The 27,806-nt window shown below is 37.2% G+C and overlaps 1 protein-coding gene across 1 annotated transcript in view; it reads right to left on the bottom strand.

Annotated features, from left to right (window-relative positions):
- Window positions 1-27,806, bottom strand: part of FBN2 (fibrillin 2) — a 265,672-nt gene that overhangs the window by 71,399 nt on the left and 166,467 nt on the right. Inside the window, exons 16-25 of the mRNA XM_008141368.3 lie at window positions 26,119-26,271; window positions 24,569-24,622; window positions 22,852-22,977; window positions 19,925-20,050; window positions 14,967-15,086; window positions 7,530-7,667; window positions 6,628-6,678; window positions 6,029-6,154; window positions 2,703-2,930; window positions 2,071-2,196 (exon numbers count right to left, since the gene is read on the bottom strand). Coding sequence (XP_008139590.1) covers window positions 2,071-2,196; window positions 2,703-2,930; window positions 6,029-6,154; window positions 6,628-6,678; window positions 7,530-7,667; window positions 14,967-15,086; window positions 19,925-20,050; window positions 22,852-22,977; window positions 24,569-24,622; window positions 26,119-26,271 — 1,248 coding nt within the window. The remainder of the gene's footprint in view (window positions 1-2,070; window positions 2,197-2,702; window positions 2,931-6,028; window positions 6,155-6,627; window positions 6,679-7,529; window positions 7,668-14,966; window positions 15,087-19,924; window positions 20,051-22,851; window positions 22,978-24,568; window positions 24,623-26,118; window positions 26,272-27,806) is intronic.

Genomic DNA, 27,806 nt, shown 5'->3' with positions numbered 1-27,806 from the left:
TGAGAAGGTGTTAGAGATGAGAGATTTGGCCTTCCAAGTGAAGGTGAAGCACACTGGAAATGTTGGGGAAGTCAGTGGCTAGCGTTTGAGGATGCGTTTTCAGCAGATCAGCTAGAGGGGGTCAGGCCTTGGGCACATTCCTTCCCCCAACTGCCAAAACTGTCATGGCCAATGGGCAGGTGGGGCCCTTTGCCTTTAAGAATTCCGGAATTGGGGATTTCTTTCTGTGGCTTTGAAATGGTAACAGATGGATGAACCAAGCAACTGCAGGAGGAGCCAAACAAGGCAGATGGCAAATGAGGAAGCAGTGGACACAGGAGGAATATCTCACGCACGATGCAAAGACCATGCTGGTTCTGCGACACTAACCCATGGCCACCCTGCTGTCAGAACAGGGGGCTGCTGCCTCTGAGCAGAGTGACCAACCACAGACGGACAGCCTCGGAGACAGACGCAGCCAACTAAGTCCGAGCCAGAGATCGCTCATATACGGCAGGGCCTTGGAATATGCCCTAATTTCTGTTTGATTTTTTTTTTTTTTTGGTGTCACATTCAGATGTGATCTAATTTTAAAAATATAAATTTAAAAATGTTACTTTTTATATACTATAGTAATTAAGAATCTTCAATAGCTGCATTAAATTCTGAAAAACCGGATTCTTGGAGAAACCTCCCACGCCTGTAACTAAGATTTTTCAATAGGGAAGTCATGTCTATGAAATATAATGAAGAAAACATGACTTATTTTTTAAAAATTTTGTCACAATGGGAAAAAATGCTTTGCCAGCATCTGTTTATTTTGCTGAATTTCCATTTTTAAGTTTTTCTATAGCAGGATTTATAAGTTGCTAACTTATGCGTGCACTGCTTTCTCCCAGCTATTAATACATAGAAGGAAGTCCCCGGCAGATGAAGGGGGGCGGGATAAAGGGAGATGACAGCAAAGAGAAGCTGTCCAGATGGAAGTGAGAAATGTTGGAGGAGTAGAGGGCAAGAGATAGCACCTAGGAGTCAGCTCAACAGAGGCCACCCATGAAGTCATTAAGGTAGATGCCATTGTGAGAGGCAGAATGCTAAGAGAGCAAAGGACTGTGGAAAATGCTCAAGGGATGGAAAATACCAAAGTCAAGAAGAATCTGTGAAGATCAGAGAAGAAACATCATAGTCAAGGAAGGGCGATTGAAACAGAAAAGTACCATGAAAGTAGCCAGAGGTTGAGGAGAACATGCACAGATGAGGAAAACATGTTACAACTTCTCTATTTTAAACTTTACCATTTTTAATAGGATACTATACCAAGTGTGTACAATTGTTGATTTAATGGCTATGTTTTTTAGTACTCATATATACTGAATATATATATTACCCTTACCCAAGGATATTTTTCTCCACTGCTTTTTAGGAAGAGTGGAAGGGAGGGGGAGGGACAGAGAGAAAAACATCGATGTGAGAGACACACATCAACTGGTTGCTTCTTGCACATGCCCCAACTGGGGCCAGGGATGTGCCTGCAACCAAGGTATGTGCCCTTGACCGGAATGGAGCCTGAGACTCTTCAGTCCGTGGCCTACGCTCTAACCACTGAGCAACAGGCTAAGGCAGAAAATCATGTTTTTATGTTGTTCTGTAGATAAAAGAGCATTTTCATTCTATTTTGCAGCGCTCTCACAGGTTTGGAGAAGTGGTTTAAGAGTAGGGAAAAGGAAACAAATAGAAAAATGGAAAATTGTACATGTTCTCAACAAGAGAATGAGCTTTTTAAAAATATATTTTTTATTGATTTCAGAGAGAGGGAGAGGAAGAGACAGAAACGTCAATGATGAGAGAGGATTATTGATCGGCTGCCTCCTGCACGCGCCCCCCCCCCCCCCCCCCCCGCACTGGGGATCAAGCCCGCAACCTGGGCATGTGCCCTTGACAGGAATTGAACCTGGGACCCTTCAGTCCACAGGCCAAGGCTCTATCCACGGAGCCAAACCAACTAGGGCAAGGATGGGCTTTTGATGGCAGTGCTTTCAAACAGCAAAAGGAAGAGAGCCAGGGCTTACCAAATACAAGGAGCGGTCTTACCTGTGCAGTTTCTTTCCTCCATGTCTAGAGCAAAGCCATTATTGCAACGGCACTTGAAACTTCCAATTGTATTTCTGCACTTTCCATAGGTGCACATTCCAGGAAAAGCTTTGCATTCATTGATATCTAAAAGCAGAGTAAAGCCGGACTGAAGAGCTGGTTGACATAAAAGAGTAGGCCTATCACTTTCAGTTTAAAATCTATTATGATGGAAAGGAAAGTATCCAAGTCAAAAATGTCAATGATCACATTGATGCCACACAAAAAGTTTCAACTGTGAAAAAGATTCTGTGTTCTTCATGAAGAATTCTGATGCCTTTATTTTTGCTCGTTTGTTTTGTAAAGGTTAGGGATCTAGAGAAGTTTTCGCTACATCGGGGCTGCATCTAGTCGGGCCGTGCTAAGGAAAGCAGTTACAGGAGAGCGATAGTAGGAAAGCGAGACTCGCAGACTGTTTTGTATCTTTACTTCCATGCCATCTTATATAGGTGATTTTCACACCTGGGATATAAGGTTGGCCACAAATTACGTCTAACCAATAAAGTGGGAAATCAAATGTCTGAAGCAAAACCAACTCTCAGAGAATGTGGAGGGTGAGTGTTAGTAGGGGGACTGGTGTGCCGCTCAGTTACCTTTGTAAAATGGCCTCCCAGTAAGGACATCCCCTCTGTTAGCAAAGCCAGGCCCCCTGGGGCACAGGGTGTCGTACTCCTTGGTGCCAGGTTTGGGGCACTCCTCACACTCGGAGCCCCAAGCTGCCCCCACGGCACAGCAGCAGGCGTCCATGCGGAACTTCCCAGGAACAGGATGGACGCATTCATCTTCATCCCACTTCAGGTAGCACTGCTCCATGCGGATGTCTATGCGGAGGGTGAAATGGCAGTTTGAGATGAAGTTGTAACACTGAACATTCAGATACCCAACGTCCGCTCGGTGCCTGGCATGAAGCCAGGCCCTGGAGAGACACCAGGAGGTGAGAGCCACAGCCCAGCACTTCCTGGAATGAAGTCCACAATGACAGCCATCTAATGAGAGCAAGGTGGGTTCTCCTTCAGGAGCACTGAATTCTCACAAGCCATCTTCAGGAGAAAAGGTTCCCTTGCAACAAGGCTCTTTCATATCATCACCTACCATCCCCTTCTTGAATTGCTCACTTCAGAAAAAATGAAATCATTTCAGTGACAGATTCTTCTTGTTCACTGAATGGCTTAGAGTGGCTTGTGAGCAGTCCTGTCGCATCCTAGTTATAAACAGTAAATGATCAACTCGAATCTATAGGCCAATTGATACAAGGATTAAAATACCTTTATAAAGAAAAACTATTATTGCACTTAAAGTTTTTTGTTTTTTTTTCCTGCCAAACTTATCTTTTCACCATGGTTTTTGCCCTAGGTTATGTAAATCTGCTCTAGTAAGGGGCCAAATTATTTGTTTAAATGTCACATGTTCCCTTCAACCTCAAAGCATACTAAAGTCTCGGCATGCTAGCTAGGACCTCAGAAGATCAATCAACAGTCACAAAATAGGGTAAATTAGCATAATCTATAGATAGCTCATTTATCTGTTAGCCAGTAGAGTTGTTGGTCAAACTATAGTCAAACACTTGGCTGTTAAATTGCAAATATGGATAATGTGTTCAGAAAAGGCTTTCCTTAACCAAATAACATGTTTCATTTGATAAGATTATTTCAAGATATTAAATCCTTTCCTAAACCGGAAAACTGTTTAACAGAGGAAAAGAGATTCCTAATGGAAATGCAAACACAAACAAATAAATGTGTTTTCTATTTTACTGTCAATAATGATTCTTTCAAGTTCTCAACCAAAAGTAATATCAACTCTAGCTACTTCCTTTAGCCTAGCATTACAGACATTTCCAAGTATTATAATTAAGAAGTCCAATTTTTAAAGAAAAAATAACAGTGGTAAATTTTGATTTTGATTTGGTAGACTGAACATAAATATTCACAGTAGATGATTTTGCTCTAGATAGCTGCATTAACACCAACCAAAAGCTACATTCCCTGCCAGTGTGAGATGTAACAGTAATCCAATGAGTCTCGTTACCACAAGACACTCAGGGGCTGATCTCACTTTACCCTATGCTGTCACTAGGGTAGTAAGGATCTTAACAAGATGTGACAGTTTTATTTAAGTACAGGTAGCCTGAGAACTCTGGCTTAAGTCAAATTGTTTCTGAAGTAATTGAGGTAATTTGCTCAAGAAGCTATTCTGGGATTAATCTCTCTCTTTTTCTTTTTTTAACAAAGCATTTGAACTAAGGATGTAAAAAGTTATGATAGCCTGGCAGAGTAATCTGGTGTCTTTACTATGCAGATTCATATCAGTATTTACATCAGGAATCAAAACACTGTCAGCACACTGGCCACATATGGCCTGTGAATGTTTTGATTGGCTTGCACAGAAACTAAAATATAAATTTGGAAGCCTCTGGATGGTTTATGTACTCTACAGTTTGCTGTGACCCCCACCACTCCTTATTACCACCTCACTCATTTATATTACCTGCCTGTCCCCTGAAAGTGTTGTGGTTTGGGACTCCCGATTTAGATAAATTCTATCAAAGCAGTTTACCTCTAATTTTATTCTCAGAAAATTTTACATTTTTATATGTGAATCTCTTTTTGAAACTTTCTCACATCTCCAGCTATAAGCAATTAATGTAGCATAATTCAAGTAGTGACAAAAACATTTAACCAAAGTACAGAGATGAAAAACTCAACATATCCTTTTAGAATATCACAGAAGTTTTAATTTTGAGGGATGTTATTGGGAATTAATTCTGCTTAGTGATGATTCACAATCAATGATATATCTTCATAAACAGTATCCTTTGGTTACTGTAGGCAACTTGATTTCATTAGTCACTTAGCATACTGGCACTCTGTCATCTTCAAGAGATACTTAACTTTATTTTAAACTTTGTAAATAATTTAAACATAAAAATCTGAAAAGAATTTTTCTTTATTCAGACTTTGAATATTATAATTTCTAAACATTTCCATATGATTTTACAGTCATAATTTATATTCAAATTTAAATGTCATAAAAAACTAACTTAAAATCTGTGTTAATTATAATAACTAAACTGTATAATATTGAAAACATTTTTTTTCTTACCACTAATTGTAAAAATCACTGATGTATACATAAATGCCTTAAGGATCTTTGAGTGTAACATTACCATTGCTCAGGCTTTTTCTATAAACTTACAATTAAAATACAAACCCATATAAGGTTATTTTTAAAACTTACTTTTCCATTGCATATTGGAAAAATCCGTTAAGTAAATAAAAGATTGTTTAGCTACAGAATTAATACAAGTTTCTTTTCAATCATGAAACTCAAGTTCAGTCAAGCATGACATTGATAAAGAATAAGGTCAACAAGGCATTTCTATAATACAATGTTGAAAGAAAAAGCTTCTTCATTTTTGATCTTTAGAAAATAAAGCATTTACAAAATTTAAACTCTAAAGGAAGTTAAGGAAGAAAAGGGATCGGTCAATGTTTTCAAAGAGAAACAACATAACTTTGATCATGACTTCCCCCACTGTTGTTTAAGAGCACAGCTGCAGTGGGCTGGTCAATGTTAACTTCAAACACTCGTCTCCAATTTTTCTTCCATGTTCAAAATACACATAGTTCTCTTACTCGATTGACTCAGTGTGAAAGATTGAACTTGCCCAAAATATCTGATTAAAGAAATTTAATTTTGGGGGTAAAATTTTGAGCAGTATCAACTTTCTGTATTCTACAGAAATCATTTCATTGACAAACGTTTATTTAAAAAATATCCATTAGTGATTTTCCCTCAAAATATCTCATTTAAAGTGTTTCCAGCTACAACCTAACGGTTTTGGATTGGTCACTGCCCAAAGAATAAGAAAAATTCATGACTGGTTTCATGCATAAAATACACAAGGGCATGAACCTACCCAAACACACACGGCCAGTTCCATCCAATGTAAGGCCTTCAGGGCACTCACAATGAAAAGATCCTTTGCTATTGATACAGCGTCCATTTGGACAAACACCAGGAAACACCTCACACTCGTTAACATCTGCAGGGAAATGAAGCAAGTGCAGGGATAAAGATGTTACAAATAGAAAAAGCAGGTGTAGTCTTACTTCCCATATAGTATATTCAACTTGCAATATAATGTGAATTATTACTTGAGCTAAGTAGAAACATTCCACAATACAGCCACTGGTTTTCCTAGACACCAGCTGTGAAAATGACCACAGCCTTGCCTGTCCCTAGAACACAGCCCAGACGTGTTCCTCTGCCAGCTGCTCTGTGCCTCAAAGGCTATTGGTGGCCTCATGAAAATTTACGCAATGGTATAAAGAGGAAGAATGGGACTCTAAGCTGTTTCCTAAGAGTAGTATTCTAAAACATTTATTGATTACATTGAGTATTCTTATTGAAACTTCAAGGTTTTTGAAAATGATAAATATTTCCAAAGTGTGAGAGTCAATGACAATTTTACATACTGCTCTAGAAACATTCAATATCATCTGGGAATACACTCACCTTCACAGGTAACACCTTTAATTCTGGCAAAACCTCTTTGGCAAGCCGTATCTGTGAGAACAACAGGACATCTTTTACTTCATTGTAAAAGAAAATACAAAATGTCTGAAGCTCAAGAAACAGTATAATGGAATCTAAATGGAACTAGTAAAAACCACGAGCTGGGGCGCAGAGGACAAGGATGCCAGCTGCCCTCTGCGGAATTCAGTGTGGCATGAAACACGCTCTGGTAACTCCATAAGTGCTGACCCGTATTGTAGTCCCATAATTTCTCCTATGGAAATCCCTTTTTGCTTTCCCATTGCCAACTGAATTATAAATAAACAAAAGATTTAAGGAAACATCGTGTTCTACAAGGAAGGACACATGCCAACAAGGACACTGGAGAATATTGATAGTCATCCAGCAGCTAAATTCCAGCTGACTCCCTTCCTTGTCTTAAATATTCAGAAGGGCCTGGCCGGGTGGCTCAGTTGGTTGGAGCATCGTCCTATACACCAAAAGGCTGCGGGTTTGATTCCCGGTTAGAGCACATGCCTAGATTGAGGGTTTGATCCCCAGTCGGAGTGTGTATGAGAGGCAACTGATCAATGTTTCTCATATCAATGCCTCTCTCTCTTTCTCACTGTCTCTGTCTCTCTCCCTTCCTCGCTCTAAAAATCTATAAACGTATCTCCAGGTGAGGATAAAAAGAAAATATATTCAGAAGGTTTGATTACATAAAAGGATAAACCAAATACATATTTTAAGAAATGAATAAATTCCACCATAAAAGACAACATTTTAGGGAGGGTAATGATGTTCTAGCCTTCCTCACTATGGAAATACATAGTGGAAAAGGTGCCCAGTTGAGGGAGGAGCTTTCCATTGAGAAGCCAAGAGCCCCTTGGTCAGGTTCCTACCTAGCTCACAGCGCTCACAGGGGCTCCCCCAGGCGGCTCCAAGGGTGGCACAGCATTCAGATTTCAGAGTGGCTCCATTAATGTTCACCTCACAGCGATTGTCCTGGATGTTGAGCCAACACGTCCCTTTCAGGCTGTCTAAAAATGAACAGGAAAGGATGGGGAGCTTTCATCTCTTGTATACACCAGAAACACTTTTATGGTATTAAAAACACACAAAAGGATTATTTTTAATAAATATTAATAGCATATCCTTTGAACACATTTCCATGAATATGCACTTAAATATAGTATATTACATACATGTAAATCAAATACTGTACAATATGTATCTCACACAATATGGTAATTAATACAATTATACCTGCTGGTATTCTAGGAGTGGCCACTATTGCCCAAGATTTTATGCTTGTACTTGCAAACACAAGGCATTACCATAAAAAGACCACTACTTTTGTAAAAAATACTCTTAAGATTTGTCCTTTATGATAACTGCTTTGATATTTAAGATTTTATCAAATAATAAAATTCCTCAAATAATCTCTCCTAATTTCCACCCAATACACCAGTATTTCTCCAGCTGAAGACACTTATTTGATGAATAATTTGAAAACACAAAAGAAATAAAAATGGTAAAGAAGAAAATAAACATCTCCTATAAAACCACCAATTAGACATACCAGGGCTAATATTTTATGTATTTTCCTGCAGGCATTTACCTATGCATACCTCTGTATAGTTTTATTTCCAGTTCAAAAAGCAACACATATTTATAATAAAGTATTTGAAGAAACCAGGCAGCAAAAAAACCCCAATGAAACAAAAATACAAAACTCATCTGCAATCCAACCATCTAGCGATAACTACTACTGATATTTTTAGACCATTTCTTCACATTGAATTGAAGTTCCTCCTTAAATGACTGTTAGATAACTCATTTTGAAGCAGCGACAAGGAATCCAGTATATTGACATGGCAAATAGTAAGTGCGTAAAATATGTCATTGATAAAGTTTTCCTTGTAGAATTGGGCACAACAGTTACCAAAGCTCTTGATAACATGCAGATTCATAAGTGTCCGGGTTTGTGGCCCCGGAATCTAATGTGACACGCTCCTCAGGTGGTTCCAATGCAGGTGATGTGTAAAACACAATTTAACAGAATCGTAACAGCATACTGTGACACACAGATTTGGAAAACAATAAAGAAAAAGCATATGCCACCATTTATTTAAAACTCAATTATTTTAAAACTCAATTAATAAAGTTTTATTGCTAAAATTCAATAATAAAAACAAAACATAACCAGAAACACAGCAAAGGAACTACGATGAAACTGGCAGGTCCATGAAGGGATAACTGGTAATTTCTGATTCCATATGGAATACAGCAGTGGGTAAGAGGAAGCTACCTGAAACCCAAGTCCTCTGGGACAGAGGTTAAAACAAAACAAACAACTCTGTCCTTGACTGGATACGGAGAGTTACGGGGCAAGGATGTGGAGAAGAGATGGACAGCCACCCTGCATTTTACTGTTTTGTGATTCAGTTTGAGTAAAAACTGTATACAAATGAAAAAGACTTGCTCATCGGCATTTGTATCAGGCCTCAAATTACAGGCTTTTTATAGGCTTAAACCTGTAAATTCCATAGAGGAAACAAGCTCCTGTAAGGCTACTGTGTATTTAAATAGGCCATACTACTACTGTGTATTTTAAGGACCAGGACTAATTACTAATTATCACCTTGGTTGTAGTCATTTTAAGTAAAATATACTGTAATAGCACTTGCTAATATTTATTGAGGTAGCAACAAGCAGTATTAAAGGCTTTCCATGTATAAGCTTATTTACTTAAACAACCCTATATGTTAGGCACAATTTGCAGATGAGAAAACCGAGGCAAACTGAGGTCAACTAATTTACCCAAGGTCACCCAGTTAGTGTCAGCATCAAGTCAAACCTGCATAGTCTGATTTCAGAGCCCTCATTCTGTAACATCATGCATGCTCTCTCTCTCTCTGTCTGTCTTATTTGTGTGTATATTTACACACAAAGGATATACATGTAGTTATACAGTCAGGAGCTAGAGAAGATAAAATACTGCCATTTGACAACATGAATGGATCTTGAGAGTATCATACAAAGTGAAAAAGTCAGACGGAAAAAGTCAAGAACCAGATGCTTCCACTCATATGTGGGACAGAAAACAAGGGAACAAACAGGACAAACAAACAAACAAAAGCTCATAGATACAGACAACAGTCTGATGGTTACCAGAGGGAAGGGCGGTGAGGGGAGGTAGAAAGGGGTAAAGGGGGTCAAATATGTGGTATTTAAAGGAGACCTGACTTTGGGTGGTGAATACACAATGCAATATATAGGTGATGTATTATAAAATTGTACACTTGAAACCTATATAACTTTATTAACCAATGCCACCCCAATAAATTTAATACATTTTTTAAATCTCTGAAAAAATAAAGCAGGGTAAGGAGATTGGAGGCTACAGTAATAGTCAAGAAGAGAAATAATGATGGCTGAGATTGAGGTGGTGGTGGTGAGCAGTTGAAATATGGATACACTTCAAGTACAATCAACAGGATTTGCTGATGAATTCAATGTGGAGTTTGAAAGTTATTACAGATGACTGAAAAGTTTTGGGGGCTAGCAACTAAAATAATGGAGTTATCATTTTCTTGAGACAGAAATGATTCTAGGAGATACAGGTTCATGCTGAAAGATATGTTAAATTTGAAATGTCCATTAGCAATGTCTCCAAATGGAGACAACTATGCAGACAGATGAAAATACAAGTCTGAAATTAGTGGAGAGATTAATTTGAGAATCTATGTAGAGGCCATCTAAGCATGAGTGTAGACACTGGAGAAGCTAAGAGGTTCAAAGATTGACCTGTGGTACACTTCAAGTTAGAAAGTAGAAAAATATGAAAGACAACAAAGGAAACTGAGAAACCAGGCCAGAAAAGAGAAAGAAAAAGAGATCAAAAATGAAAAACTTCTTGGGAAGGGGTGAATGATGAACTGTGCCAAACATTGCTAATATAGGCCAAAATGAGGAATAAGAATAGACCACAGGGTTTGACAACAGAGGGCTCACTGCCCTTGTCACAACCACGCAATTTGAGGACAGGATGCAGACCCAAACCAAAGATGAAGGCAATGATTGTGTAGAGCCATCAGATATGAGCAATATAATGCATTAATCAAATTTACTGTTCTATTATCTACTAGAGGCCCAGCGTGTGAAATCGCGTGAGACCCAGATCTGCCGCACTGGCAGGACCCCAGACCCACCCTGCACGAGCGCGGGGCCCGCCTCCGTCGCGCCAGCCCTGCCTCACCACGAGAGCCGAGGGTCCCCCCATCGAGTGCATAAATTTCATGTACCAGGCCTCTAGTAGGTAATATAACTTTCCACCAGAAAACAATAATTTTTTCAGGCAGTTTATAAAATAGTTTAAGATTATATTTAGGAAGTTTGCAGAATAGATTCTTAATTCCTAATTATTCTAAGTATTTAACTAATTAATGTGTTCTAGATTAATTTTACATGTGTAACCACATAGGGGAATTTTCATTCTATTCTAAATTTAGAGACCCTTTGAAAGAGCGGTTTGTTTGCAGGCTAAACACAGATTAGGGTCACTTGACAGTCCTATTAAAAAAACCCAGCCCTAGCTGGTTTGGCTCAGTGGTTTAGTGTCGACCTATGAACCAGGAGGTCACTGTTTGATTCCTGGTCAGGGCTCATGCCCAGGTTGCAGGCTCAATCCCTAATGGGGGTTGTATAAGAAGCAGCCAATCAATGATTCTCTCTCATCTTTGATGTTTCTAACATTCTCTTCTTCTCCCTTCCTCTCTTAAATCAATAAAAATATAATGTTAGAAATCCATAATTTTTCTAAAAATATATTTTATTATTTATTTCATTTTAAAAATAGAATTGTTTTAAATTAAAAAAAGCAGATAAAATGATGTCTAAATTTTAAAAATATTAAGTAACTATCTTTCTGAGCAGCGTTAGGCTAGAATATTAAAATTTGATCATAATGAATAAAAAATACATAACACATTGGCTGAGAAAAATATGGTGGTATGTAGTTGCCCAATATAATGACTTGGGAATAAAAAGCCTTTGTTCTATTTTTCATCAATAATATCAGGGTAAAGGCCAAAATAATAGAAGTGTTTATGGTGAAGCAAAGCTAAGATATCTTTAATTGTCCAAGTGGCACACAGATTTAGTATTCAGAGACATTAATTAACTAATGCTGAGTTCATTTCCTTTGCATAATAAAATAACTCTATCTCAGTTGGAAATTGTGGCTTAGCAAAAATACTTCTGCCTTACCAGATCCAACCCACATGCCTCCTTCCCCCACTCCCAATCTGGAATTCTATAAGAAGAAAAGAAATGCCCCAGGCAGTCTATTTCCTAATATGGAGAACTGAGCAAGCCTCACATTCCACCAGCTGAGCTGGCATTTCCAAAGGGAAGGTTTTCATTGGTAACCTTGGACTTGGTCATTTCTCTTCATGTTACAAACAGGTACTCTAGCATTATCATATTATCAGCTAAATATTGTTAACATCAGATAGAATACTGAAAATACTATTGTCTTTGGCAAATATTAAATTGAAAATTTGCACTGGCTAGATCACCAAAACTTCCATTGTATTTGGCACTATGTAAAACTGAAATATCTTCCCATTTGCAAGAATACATTTAGTTCACTTTTAAGGTGGATACTAGCTAATATCTCTATAATAAAGAGTCAGGGTGTAACGAATGATCACCACCAAAGGCTGACCATCCAGAAGTCAGCGCTGGGTTGCCATGGTGACCCAGAGCTGACTAATACTACCCAGCAGTGACTGCTGAAGGGGCTTTGAATCAGGCCTAGAAAGAGACCTGAAGAGAGAAGCAGGGGCTGATCTGTAGCATCTGAGGCAGCTTTTCACCAGCACTTGCCTCTCTCTCTCTCCCTCTGAGCCTAGTCAGCAGCCCTGTGGCCATTACTCTCCAGGCCTCCACAGGGGCTGCTGATCAGCCCCACCTTTCTGATCAGGCCCTGTTGATAGGCCCAGAGACGCTGAATGGCATAGAAACCAGCCAATCAGAACACCAATTCGGAAGTCAGTCTTGCAGTCAGCGCTGGGTTGCCATGGGGACCCAGTGCTGACTGCTGAGGCTGTAGGCCCAGTGACCCAGCAGTGACTGCTGAGAGGGCTTTGAATCAGGCCCAGAAAGTGACCTGAAGAGAGAAGCAGGGGCTGATCTGTAGCGTCTGTGGCAGCTTTTGACCAGCACTTGCCTCTCTCTTTCCTTCCAAGCCTGGCCAGCAGCCCTGCCTCCATTTTTCTTCCAGCCTCCACTAGGGCTGCTGATCAGCCCTGCCTTTCTGATCAGGCCCTGTTGATAGGCCCAGAGACACTGACTGGCATAGAAACTGGCCAATCAGAACCAAATCTGGGTCAACTGTGAGGAGCCAATAGCTGCCTAGGAGGTGGAGCTTTTGACACTGACTGGCATACAAAATGACCAATTAGAACCAAATTGGCCAGCAGAGGAGGGCAGTTGGGGGCGAGATCAGGCTGGCAGGGGAGAGCAGTTGGGGGCAACCAGGCTGGCAGGGGAGGGCAGTTGGGGGTGATCAGGCTGGCAAGGGAGGGCAGTTAGGGGTGATCAGGCAGGCAGAGGCAGTTAGGGGCGATCGGGCAGGCAGGCAGATGAGCGGTTAGGAGCCAGCGGTCCCAGATTGTGAGAGGGATGTCTGACTGCTGGTTTAGGCCAGATCCTGATCAGACATCCCCCAAGGGGTCCCAGATTGGAGAGGATGCAGCTGGGCTGAGGGAACTGCCCCCTCCATGCATGAATTTCGTGCACTGGGCCACTAGTATAAATATAAAAGCCTAAGCGACCGTTCGACCAGTAGCTATGATGCGCACTGACCACCAGGGGACAGATGCTCAAGGCACAGACATGAAAACATGAAACAGACTGATGAATCTCAAATGGAAGGGGGGAGGGGGGAGGGCAGGAAGAGATTAACCAAAGATCTTATATGCCTGCACCCTCTCACAATCCCCTCAGGGGATTTTGGACTGCCAGTTTCAGCCCAATCCCTGCAGGCCAGGTCAAGGGACCCCACCGTGCACTGGGCCTCTAGTGATATATAAACTATGATATGCCTAGCCATTGAAGCCACAGACACTAGAAGCAGGGGAAAAAATCACAGGGATAGTTTTATTTTACCCTTTCATGTGCTGAATTGCTCCTTATGGTAATTAATAAGATCCATGGTAGGCAAACTGCAGCTTGTGAGCCACATGCGGCTCTTTGGCCCCTTGAGTGTGGCTCTTCCACAAAATACCACGGCCTGGGCGAGTCTATTTTGAAGAAGTGGCATTAGAAGAAGTTTAAGTTTAAAAAATTTGGCTCTCAAAAGAAATTTCAATCGTACTGTTGATATTTGGCTCTGTTGACTAAGGAGTTTGCCGACCACTGGATCAGATGATCCCTTTTATACAGAGTGGCCAGATTATTATGATCTCTGAACGCATAATAATCTGGCCACTCAGTATATATATATGTGTGAGTCCCTGTGTATGAATTCGTGCATGTGTGGGATCTGGCCAGGCTGGCAAGGGGAGGGGACATGGCCGGTTGGCTGGACTGCCTGCTGGTCGAACTCCTGGTTGCGGGGACAATTTGCATATTAGCCTTTTATTGTATAGGATATACACTGAGTGGCCAGATTATTATGCATTCAGAGATCATAATAATCTGGCCACTCAGTGTATATTTGTGCTACTATCATTATCAAGAACTGACCTTAAATGTTTTGAGATATATTAAAAGATGATAGTTTGGAAGTTTTGGAATCTTTCTCCCTTAGAGACTTCCCAAAACAGAAAAATGGTTATCTTCTCTTCCTTGAAGCCCATAAATTTATGTTTGATGGGAGAAATGAGAAAGCAATAAATTCTTTCTATTTGTTTGAAGCTAAAAAATCTTCAAATTCTTGTCCTGTTAACTGAGTCCAAATGCTATCATATTTTGTTTACCATAGAAAGTTGTTTATAAAAAGTATGCAGCAGGAATTTGATTGTATTGATGCCTAAGGCATTCTTAGAGTAACGAATATAATTATGTGTGTGGTATGGAAACGCTTATAACTTACAGAATAATATAATATTTATATGAAAGGAACACTTCCTATAATCTAATAAAATTTACGAGTCTGTCCAGTTTATGTTATCCCGTTTTACTCCTGTTGATAACAAGAGAAAACAACTAGAGTAACTCCTAATTCTTAGCTTCCTGTAATCATGTTCTGTTTTATCCGAAGTAAGGCCCGAGGTCTCTGCTTATCTCTGTAGAGAAACTGAAACATCAGCACCATGCATGCATCTTACCAATACAGATCAATCCTGTTGAGCTGAGTTTGCTGCCAGGAGAACATTCACAATTGAAAGATCCAAGGTTGTTCCTGCAGGCCCCATTGACACATGGGTTGCTTTCACATTCATTTATATCTACAATCCAGAAGGAAAAGATTCTGTTAGAACTGCCATGTGTTTCTGGAAAATATTATTCCAACAAGCCATGCTATGCCAGAATGTCTGGTAAACTTGGCTCTTGTAATTTTAATATGGATCTATGAGGCATAAAGTGAATGGGGGACGAAGACATGCATTTTACAGCGTGGATACACACATACAGGCCTGGGGACCCAGTAGGACTGCAGAAAGCAGCCTATTTTAAAAGGGTTTAGTATGTGATCTTCACTACTTTACTACAACTTTACATAAACTGGATCAATTTTCCTCCATAATAAGATGTAACTGTCTTGTGGGAAATTTGAAATTTGGTTCCATGGAAAGCAACACATAGTTAGGTGGCATGCGCTGTGTACAATCAAAGGCTGACTGTCATTTATGGCTCCATGAGCTTTTGGAAGAATGTAAAAAGCCTATATTAGAGATAAAACATCACCATGCTGGCTTTAATTCCAAACTCCTGAAAATAAGGGATAAGAAAATAAGGAATAAAACTTCAATGCCAGGTGTAGCTTTCTCCTCCAGTCCTTGCCCACCTTCCTCTCTCTATAGCCTGTTTACATTTATACATGTTTTGTATGGAGAGTTTTTTAAAGCACATATAAGTTTGGTAAAATAAAAAAAAGAGAATAAACTTTTAATTGCTTCATATAGACCTTACTATCATCAATTTCATTTGAGTCCTAAGTCAAATTATATACCATAATCTAAACAATTCGTACTGACAGTCAGAAGTAAACACAATTAGAGTATGCCAATGTTCTCAGGTGGTGAATAATGAAAATGTCAAACCAATAAAGTTAAATATTTTAACATGAGTTAATTAAAAATATATACCAGTTTCAGCTAAAGTACTAGCAACAATATCAAAGACTGACTTTCAGTATAAATTCAACCACTCAATTTAAAGAAGAAATACATAGATTTCTTTTTGTATTTGGTTAATTATCTGAAACAGATCAACATACCTTAAGACATTTTTTTTTAATTGAAAACTAACTAGGGTTTCTGAGTTCACCAGAACACTTAGTATTTTTCTAAACACCTCTTTGAATTAAATATAAAATACTATATTGAGGAAAACATCCAGATAAATAACTATAACACTGTAATGCTTACTCTTGACCATCTCAAGTCAAATATAAACTAAACTGGTCGTGAAAAGGCAGGGCTCACTGTTGATTTTCAAGTCAATGAACTTAAAATGCAAATTTAAAAATCAATGTGGAAAACAGGTGTGTTCCTTCTTTGCTACTTCAAAACTACTAAAGAAGTATCCAGGTAGTCATTTAATTTTTGAAGTAAAAATTGTTTGAGGAAATATAAATACATCTTTCTTTCAGGTTGTCTGTAGCAAGAATACCTCTTAAAAGAAAAATACAAGAGCAGATTTTGTAAATATAGCACAGATTTGGAATGAAAAAAATCCATTCCAGAGTACTGAAATTCTTTCAGTAAAAACACAGTGTAAAAAGGAATCAGATGGTCAGGAAGCAAATAACTAATCTGAAGACAGTCTATATAGAGCTCACCTATTCATTTCATTTGTAAGAAGCTCCCCAAACAGAAAAATCAATATCATATATTTTCAAAATCCCTATTTTAAATTAAGCAATTATGAACTCCAAAACTATAAACACATGCAATGACAGCTACAGATATCAACTGTTTAATTTTTCCTTAAATACAATGTTTTAATGTTATAAATGTCATGGAACCAGGAATTGAAACAGTTCGCTGTACATTCCTGGAAATAAACTTCAAAGCACATCTGGTTTACATTTAACTAGTTATGTCACTGGAAACACAATCTAAACCACAGTGCTTGCCGTAAAAATTTTAACTTTCACAGGCTCTCAGAGCTCAAACAAAAAAGCAAAATAAATTTTTTGTAACTTCAGTCTGAAATATCAGAGGAACTTTATTATTACTGCTATTATATATTTAAAATAGCCTACTGAAAACGTGAATGACAAGTACAATTAGTGAATACAGCAAATATACACAGAGAAAGTTAGAGTCTATATTAAATCTGCTACTAATTCCCTGTCTCGTCTTTGGAAATTAGTTTAGGAAGAATAGAATGAAGAGAACTGCTTCAGGCAGACAAATTTACTGTGGGAATTCAATGGTGGAAATAAAAAAGAGACCCAAGGGAAAAAGAGATTTGTGGCCTTCAGGTCTACTTTTTTGGCAAAACATTTAATAAAATGCAAATAACAGTGGAAAGGAAATAAAAAGTTATTTGGTTAGGTTTCTCAGAATAAATCATTTATATTTCCACCAATGTCATAGGTTACAGCCAAAGTATTTCTCTATCATTTCTTTTTTATTTACATAACATGAACTTCTGCCTCATGGATGACAGATATAAAATATATTTCATATTAAAGAAAAGGCTCATATTTACCAGGAACAATTACCCTTTGGACAAAATAAGTAAAGAGAACTGCTCCTAACCCTCAACATTGTCTGATTTTTGCATTAATGTGCTGTAATGTTTATGGAATCATTCAGTGTTATACTATTAAACATCATTTGCTCCTATTCTTCACTTGTTCGTGTAAGTACCAGAGTCCTGCCTTTTCCCCAATTTTTTGTATGTTGGCTCTTTGTATCCTTCAACTCTATCTTACTTGGTAAAATGGAGGGAATATGCTATAAATATCATTGACAATTCAGTATACAAACCAAACTTCGACCAAACTGAATCAAAAGCACTATCTATTTAGTTCTCTGTTAAGTGTATCTCTCACAACAGCCCTGAAGGGTACTGCTGCTGCGGTCCCAGCAATCATCAGCTTCCCAGTTGCATCAAGAAGCTATCCTAACCTGGTCTTGCTTCCAGAGGTTCTTAACATTTAACAGAAGCTTATCCTCCAACAGACACTAGATAAAAGGATAAAAGACAGTGGGAAGCAAGTGGGAATAAAGAAAGAAATGATTAATAAACTCTTGAAATCCCTTCTCCCACCCACCAAATTCCTACTCATGGAGGAAATACAGCTAGAATAGATTTTTTTTACCGAGTATGTTTCTCAGAGCAATTTTGAAGAATAATAGATTGGGGGTGGGTGGGAGTGGGTGCTAGAAAATAAAGCACCTGGTTGAATATATTTAGAAGCCTGAGCTAGTTTAAAGTGAGATATTTCATATCTTACAGAAAGATATTCGAAACTCTCAAATGTGCCCCTGGTCATCTACGGAGGAGAAGATGAACCTTCAGGTACTTTAACTGGGAATGGAATGAGCGCTTTTTTTTTAAGGAGGTGGGCAAAATGGGGTGGGCAGGAGGAGAAAGGTCTGCAAAATGGGGTGGGCAGGAGGAGAAAGAGTTATCAGAACTAAGATTACAAAAACTGTATTTTACACTGTTTTCTTTCTTTCTTCAGGCTAATTACTGTTTTTCAGTGGTCTCTTCGATTCAACTCAAATTTAGGATTGCACTTGGTAACTGCATTTCATCGACTTCAGCTGAATCATTTGTGTTCTGGCATCTTATTCCAGTCCTAACTTGTTTCTGTTCACAAGAATGCTTTGAAGTTAAACAATAAGATGAAGAGAGAATGTTAACATCTTTTTGCATAATATTACCATTGCAGTTTTCTTGGATTTGGAGTCCTAAGAAACCAATACTTTAACAGATAAGGAAAGGGCTACTCAAAATAATTAAAGATGAAATCTCTTTTTAAAAAATTACTATTCAGAAGTAGCTATTGCATTTGATAGTGTCATGGGACACTTCTGTAAGCTCATATAATGAGACTTAAAAGGAACAATGGCTAGTAGTCATACAACAGATTATTCTGAAATACACAGTACTTTGATCAGGAAACAAAAACATAATTGAATGCACTCATTACTTAGCTGGTATCTCACTAAAAACAAGGCCTTCCCTAAGCATTTAATTCATTCATGTAACTTACACTGCAGAAAAATGTGGTTAAAAGAAAATAAGCTTTTAAACACTGGTTTATGATCTACAAGTCCAAGCAATAACTTTTAAATGATCAAATGAAAAGGACAATTTTTTTTTAGACTATAAATTTAATTAAGGTGACCATTTTTACTCAGGTCCCATATTTTCTGGGCCAACCTCTGAGGTATAGCAATCATTCCATAAGTAAAATGCTTCAGAGCTGAATACGCCATTACAATTCAGGTTCCCCTAGTCCCGTGATGGGCAACCTTTGGAGCTTGGTGTGTCAAACTTCGCCAAAAAACTGAGCATCACTCGGGTAGTGTGTCACTTTGAGGAAAAAACATTATTTCGCAAATGTTTCATCCTCAGGAGCAGCAAATGTTTCATCCTCGGCATGTGGCCGCCTCAGCGGCCGCGTGTCATCAGAAATGGCTACGCGTGTCAGTGCTGACACGCGTGTCATAGGTTCGCCATCACTGCAGTGTCTAATATTATGCAAAAAGATGTTAACATTCTCTTTTCATTTTATTGTTTAACTTCAAAGTAGTTTTTAAAAAGGGAAAACAAAGTAAACAAACAAATATCTGACATTTTATTTCAGCAAGTAAAACAAACTGGCTCCTTTCACTTTTTCTTCACTTTTGTTTTTAGACTTCAAAATGTTCCACATGTTTGTTGTTCTTTTATCTAAATGGAACAAAACTGATAGTATTCATAAACTGTGTTAGGTGCACACTATTTCTAAAACTGGAAGATTAGCTGAATGACACTATAAATTCATAAAAAATATTCAAACAATACTTTTTACTATATTACTTTGTCAATATACTTGACAGTTTGCCTAGCTAGGTGCTTACTTACTCACATCTAAGGCAAGGAAGACAGCTCTTACCTTCACACGTCTCCGTTTCAGTCCTGAACACATACCCAGGTGGGCATGTGCAGCTGTAACTTCCAGGTGTGTTCCGGCACAGGCCATTGTCACAGAGCAGTCTGTTTACCAAGCACTCGTCAATGTCTGGAAGCAACCATCAGAAGACAGGAGATACACATGTTGAAACATACAGCCCAGTGACTAGCAATGTTTTCTTTTTCTTTTTTCTCACCCCTCTCCTTGACATAGTCTCTTTGTAGTCACAGCACATTCTTTGATCCCAAACAAAATATATTCAGTTTTATTCAAATGGCAAATTCTTATGCTGGTGGCCACTTTTAAGATGTTTTGAAGTCCCTGGGGGGTATGTTGTAGTTTGGAAAAGACACATTACTGGTTTGTTCTTCATTTGCTTACTGTCCTGTAGTGGTATTATATTATATATTATATATATTTTAAGTACTGATGAAATTGATTAAAAGATGAAACTCATTTGCCTATATATGCCTATGTGTAATAAAAATAACAATTTAAAATTGTAATAAAAAATGCAGTAAGTGGCAGTTAAACAAAAGGTATTTACTAAGCCTTTCCCATTACGTTTTTACCTCAGAAATAATTAACTACTAATGGAAATTAATGATGTATTTATATATTCCTTTAATAGACTAGAATAACCTAGAAGATATTTAAAGCTCAAATTTGATATTGAATTTTATTTTTTGCAAGTATAATTAGTAAAATTTCAATTTGGGATGAAGAGTTCCTTTCACTGAAAGTTACATTTTTAGCCTTGCAAATAACAATTGTTCCTGACCAAACCATATACTGACATTGTAAAAATTTGGAAACCAGAGATTGAAAAAACATTTCCCAAAATTCTATCACTACTACTAATATTAACTTTTTGTTTTTTTATTTGATCTTTTTTCTTTGGATATTATGTTTTTGTTCCATTCTGAATTTTTATTTTTAAAAATCAGCATTATATTTTAAGCTTTACCATAATTTCCCCCTATGTTTGTTTTATCAAATGCCTGTATCACAGTTTAGTTATCCATTCCTCCATGGTATGGGTTGAATTGTGTCCCTCAAAAAAAGCTATGTTGAAGTCCTAACCCATAATACCACAGAATGTGACCTTATTTGGAAATAGGACTGTTATAGAGGTGATCCAGTTAAAATGAGGTCATTAGTGTAGGTCGTAATCCAACATGACTGAAAGGTGCCCAGATAAAAAGGGGAAAGAGACAGACATACATAGAGGGAAGATGATGTGAAGACATAGAGGGAAAGGCAGAACATCTGACTAGAGTGACACATCTTGCAAGTCAAGAAATGCCAAGGATTTTTTGGCAAACACCAGAAGCTACAGGAGGAAAGGGAGGATTCTCCCCTGGTGCCATTAGAGGGAGCATGGCTCTGTGGACACCTTGACTTTGGACTTCCAAAACTATAAGACAAATTTATAAACTATAAATTTGTTATTTTAAGCAATCCAGATTTTGGTATTTTGTTATAGCAGCCCTAACAAATAAAAGCTGGAATTTGGCTTCATTTTTATTAATCTAGTTATAATTTTAATCAAAATTATGCATACACCTAATTTAAAGAGTTAAGCAGTGCCATGAATGGTGTTCGGTGTGGAATGCTCACTGATCTGTTTTCAGTAGATGCCTATGTGCCCAACTGTACTTGGAAGGTATGCTGGAAGCAACTTGGCTTTTGGTGAACAAAAAAGCTAGCTGGTTTGCATATTTTGAAGATGTTCAATAATCTTTGGCTAGTGCCTTTCTTTGTAGGTGTCAAAATCTATTATAAGTACTTGATATTTAATATAGTTTTATATAGCCATCTGTATGTATTTCTTCAACTTAAGATCAAATGGACATATTCAATAATAAGAGCCAGTACTATGAATGCGGAAAAATGTATTAAAATTAAAAAAATAGAGAGAGAGAGGAAAAGGGGGAGAGAGAGAAAGAAGAGAGAGAGAGAGAGAGAGAGAGAGAGAGAGAAGAGAGAGAGAGAGAGAGAACATCGATTGGTTGCCTCCCACATGTATGCCATTTGGGGATCAAACCTACAACCTGGGCATGTGCCCTGACTGGGACTTGAACCCACCACCTTTCAGTGCATGGGATGATGCTCCAACCAACTGCGCCACACCAGCCAGGGTGAAAAATGTATTTCTTTCTAATCATAATAATCAAGACTTGAATGGAAGATTCATCAGTAATTAGATATAAAAATTATTCTGTACAATGATGGATCGAATAACATTCATTTTAGAAAGTGAACTCAAGTTATCTTCAGAAAAATCTAGATTCTTTACCAATTTTTGAATATATGAACTACATACTTGAGTGTTTTCAAACATCTATAATAATAAAAGCATAATATGCTAATTAGACCGGACATCCTTCCAGACGTTCTTCTGGACGAAGCGGGGCCTCAAGGGAAGCCCGGGTCCTGGGTGCCTGCTGGCAGCCAGAGCAAAGCTGGTGCTGTCAGCCAGGGGAAGGAAGGCCTACTCTTGAATGAATTTTGTGCATTGGGCCTCTAGTTCTCTTATAAATTACAAAAAGAAACACCATCTCAGTGAGCATATTTAGATATGTTGTAGCATATAAATTAAAGTCTGTCAACCTGTAAGACTTTATTTTCTTAACTTACAATTATCCATACTGCCCTATTCATTTAGTATGTACCCATTCATTTGAGAAAAGACAAATTTAAATACTAAGCTGTGCCACTAAGAAGTTTGTTAGTGTGTAACAGAATTTGTCTGATCCCAAAATTTTTATATGTGTGTACTAAGAAGGAAACAAGGGAAACTGTAAGATTTATAGTTTTAGAAATTTATTTGTATTTTGATTTGTCCTACAATCCATGGGATTAAAACTATGTGAAAGGCTCCTATATAAATACAACAAATAACTTACCAATACAGTTTCTCCCAGACGCATCTGGTTCATAGCCACTGTTGCAATTACAACGGTAACTACCACGTAAGTTTTCACAAATTCCATTGGCACATATATCGGGATCCAAAGCACACTCATTGATATCTGCATCAAATGTTGAAAGTTTAATGCTCATAGACATTTTATCGTTTGTTGATACATTCAGGTCTAATAAAGATCACTCAACATATGAAGTGTTAACTCGGCAAACCCACAATTTGCCTACCTTTCAGGAAGGGAAAGGAAATGAAAATAAGGAGTAAGAATAAATCTGAGAGATACAGGACACTTTCCTGGTAAGTCATAAGGAAAATGAAGGGAACTGGCAGAAATTCAAAGAATTAAACCATGTGATGTGCCTGTATTTATGATAAAATTAATGAAGAAATGTATAGGCGGTTGGCTCAAAATCCAAAGAAAAACTCATCTTGACAGGTATTATAACCATCGAAGCAAAAGACAAAGATTTACTAGGGTGGCCTATGTAATTTCATGGTCCCCAAAGGCATGGAATACTTGTATTTCATTATCATATTTCTATAGTCAACTAAGTAATATGATACTTAATAAACGTTTTTCAGTTGATGTTGAAATTAATGGAGAGGACAGCTAAAACATGGATGCTTGAGAACACGATGTTTTATAATAAGCCATGAACATGTCTACTTTCTGTCACCCATGTGCACTGGAACTTTGAGGAAGGATGAGCTTGTATGAGCAACCAAGCCGTTTTAACAGGTGGTTGGCTCTGATGGGGAGGCCATGTTGAGGCGGAATAAAATATAGAATAGGCATAAAATTAATTTTTGGTCACTATGCTCAAATTCTGGTGCTAGCTATTGTTTTCTAGAATTTGGAAGACCATAAACACTCCAGAAATGTCAGCCTTTACATTTTATTTTTAGAAGAAACATGTTGTAAAAGTTTTCTTCTTTACTCTGGTTTATGATATTCATTGCAATAGATTATATTGTCAACTAATCTAAATTTGTCCAAAGTCTTCTCAGACATGAAAGTAGAAGAATATATATGAAGAATAAAATGAAGATTAACAGCACCCTACAGTTTTATTTAAAAAACAAATGAAACTATATGTATATTAAGATATAAAATAAACTTAAAATAAATACATATGTATTTAACACTTAAATCTCTATTTTGGAATTCTGTTAAACATATTGTTAAATTTAAAATAAGAAAACTTTAATAAATTTCATTTCTTCAGTTGTATAAAAACATTTTAGTATTCTTAGGTATAAATAGTCCTAACAATTTATTTTTAGGGTAGTATATTGCAAACTTGATCCATATCAAATATTTCTTAAACATTTTTTTAAACCATGTCAGTACCATTATTTAATTTTTAAATAAAAATTAACATGCTATTTATTTTTTAACCTAAAAACTAACTGTAGCCTCTTCATAAACAATGGTCTCCATAAAATCATGCGAGTAGTTGTTCCTGACATTTTTAAAAATGCAGATTTAACAGATATGTCCACAATGAAAAAGGTGCATCTGCTTGCCACTTCATAATCTAGCTTATAACCACTGTTCTAAGAGATAATTTATCTTATCATTTTACACGAATATATTTTTGTAATATTAAATATAATAATACTCATAATGTTATAACAAAATCATAAAGCTATACAATTATATAATTATTATAACATGGAGAATAGAATAGAGTTACCTCTTCCATCCACTGTGATACCTACTCCACTACTACATAGACCATGGAATTCAGCTATATGATAAAAACAAATAGAGAAATTAAATACTCTAAACTATATCTGTTTTATACAAGTTAGTTACAAAATTCCAAAAATATCATTTGAAAGAATTACATGCATTAGTTTTTAAAATGAAAAAGAACTATTTTTTAGCACATAATTATTACAAGAATTCCAATAATAGTCCTTCTTTCCCTAAATATGCCAAGTTACCCTTCTATCATTTTGTACACCCTCTTGAACACTGGGAAAAATCAATTAATAATCTAATAAACAAAAAGGACATCTTATTTTAATTTTAGAAAGATTGGGCATTTTTTAAATCTGGTAATATACTGTATATATTTCTACTTTGTAAAGTCTTATTTGTGCACATTGCCACTTCTTCTATGAGCATTTCAACTTTCTTTATTAATTAATGTAAATTCCTTATACATTAAGAAAAATATTTTCCAATTTATGTGTTTTAGTCTTTAATGTCTTCTTTGAAAACCCTTTATCATTACAAAATAAACAAAAGTTTATATATTCTATAAAAAAATGATTCTTATAAAGTTTAATGTTGGGAACTAACTTCATATTTTTTTCTGACATTTATCAACAACTAGTGGTCTGGTGCACAAAATTTGTGCGCGGGTAGGGTCCTCATTGATGTAAATGCTCTGGTTTATCATATCTAATATTCCCATTTATTTCTAGATGAACTCCCATTGTTTTGCTAAGGTGTGAACAATCCATTTAGAATTTTTAATGGAATGACAAGCCATATCCTTTGCTGGAGTGCTTCTTTTCCATCTTCCTCGTGGGAAGTTCTTATTTTTTTCAAGACCAAACTTCACATTATACCCCTCTCTTTCCCAGCTTCCCCGGGCAACTATTTCTTCCTTTATGCTCTCCCAGTTCTTTATGTCCCTTTAAAAAGGTTAATCTTACTACACTATATTTTCTACTATCTCCAACTTTAAAGAAAAAAAGATTGTGTATATCTTTTAATCCATATTTTGCTTACATATACTCAACACAGGCTTATATATTCAATACAGGTTTAGTATGAATAAACAGGATCATCAACCTTATCAACCTAAGAGCCTGCAATTACTAATAGACTGTGATCTAAGACCATTTTGTGTTAAGATGAAAATAAATAAATAAAATCAGGTTCTGGTAAAGTTATTACAATCTTGAAAGCAATAAGTAAACTTTGTGCTATTTGTCTTAGATCAAAGACATTGAGACTAATATATCCATGTAAAAAAAATCTACTTTAGCAATCATAATTGGATCAACAAATACATTTATCTATTCACCATGTGTTCTCTTTGTCTAGAGATTTTAGATAAATACAAGCCAAATCTCATTAATTGTCTCTCATACCAACACAGGTTTGGACTTCTTTTCTTCAATTAAAAATAATGACAAAACACGTCAGACTTGAAGTACTCCTTGGCCAAATATCTAATATTACATTTCCAGATTCTTTATCAGGTGTGAAACCAGCCAATGGGACTACCTGAGTTTTTAGCAGGGCATGGCTGGCAGGGCTCTCCAAAACCATAGTCTGGATTGGCACAGCAGCACTCGGACTTGGTCACCGCACCCGGGAAGGGACGGACACACACTCCCTTCTTGATTCCACCATAGCATGTACTGCGCATGTGAGTATCTGAAGGACACAGAGGAACAACGATTTGAGGTAGTGACAAAGAAAAAGAGAGTTCAAAACTGAAGGCTTCTTTTAGCCTAAGACTGGAAACTTCTAGAAGGCATCTTCCACTTCTTTTTCTTTGTATCTTTAGCATCTAATAGGAAATCAACAAATGTTTGTTGAGTGAGGAAAAGAATGAGTCCACATCAACAACTCATTTTCTCCAGTTTTATGTGCTGCACAAGCAGCCATTATCCCACTTATACTCACAGGCCTTTTGTTGAATCAGGTTTATTCCCACAGTTATAAATGAGACTCCAAGCTCTAATCACTGGCTATCTTCTACTCAAAATGACACAATATTATTTCTATTTAGAAGTTCTCATGAACAACGAAGTGCAGTGAAGTTAAACTACCTTGAGATGACACTGCTTGACCATGAAGTTTTTTACTTCCTTTTCAACCCCCTTTTGACTATGTTTTGACCTCAATAAATCCAGTTTTTAAAAATAATAACAACCATGATGTGTCCTTGGCATTGCACTAATTGAACATTCATGTCAACAACTCCCTAGAATAGTGATCATTACCCACACATCACTGATGAGGAAGGTGAGGTTCAGAGGGATTACATAAGTAGCTCCCAATCCCAGGCAATCCACTGCCTGAACTGGGATTTACTAGTAGGCTCACACTGTGTGACCTTCAAAGTCCTTCCTCTTTGTACTGATTCATGCAACGTCTCAAAGAAGAATATCCTGCTTAGTTTTCTCACTCCAAATTCTCATAAAATATGCTACAATTTTATGAGACAGTATCTGATGAACTATAAAAAACTCAGATCACCATAAAGCCCAGAAGAGGCCAGCTTTTAAGTAGTGTAGATTGACATGTTAATTCCACCAAAGAGACAACCCTTATTATAAATATTTATAATTATTCGCAAGTTGTTAGAAATTATTTTATATGCTTGTTATGCAAAGTGAGTCACCCAGTGATTTCTTATGATCTGGTAGTGTTTCTCATTAAAACAATGAGATTGATGGCTGCACTAAAACAATGTGCTGTGTATACTGTATGCTCAAATGGAAGCGGGCCATGAGATTTACCATGCCAACCCTGTGGAGAGCATCTGTTGCTTTGGCTGTGGCCGAGTCTGACAGTTTGCTCTGAATTATACACAAGTGTAGGACTCAATGCAAAGACAAATTTGCACAAACACTACATAGTTCATGATTCCCAATATGATTTTTGTGCATTCTTTGAATTTTACCAATTATGTCAGAAGGCCTCATTAGAATGGTCAAAGTTATTTCTGTTTTCATGTGAAGAACATAAGCCACACAACTTTTAGAAGTAAACTGATAAAAAGCCTATGGTACTCAGCTGAAGAATGAGACAGGTTACATACTGGTTTTGGTTACAGGTTAACAACACCAACACCAGAAGGTTCATGAAAAGAGAAAGTAGTGTAACTTATGTGAGTGTTTTAGGGACATGAATATGTCTGATCACTGTGGGATCACCTTACTTAAATTAATTAACATTTAATC

The sequence above is a fragment of the Eptesicus fuscus genome, chromosome 4 (genome assembly GCF_027574615.1).
Source record: "Eptesicus fuscus isolate TK198812 chromosome 4, DD_ASM_mEF_20220401, whole genome shotgun sequence".
NCBI classification, from domain to species: Eukaryota; Metazoa; Chordata; class Mammalia; order Chiroptera; family Vespertilionidae; genus Eptesicus; species Eptesicus fuscus.
This window is presented reverse-complemented; position numbering and strand designations above follow the sequence as displayed.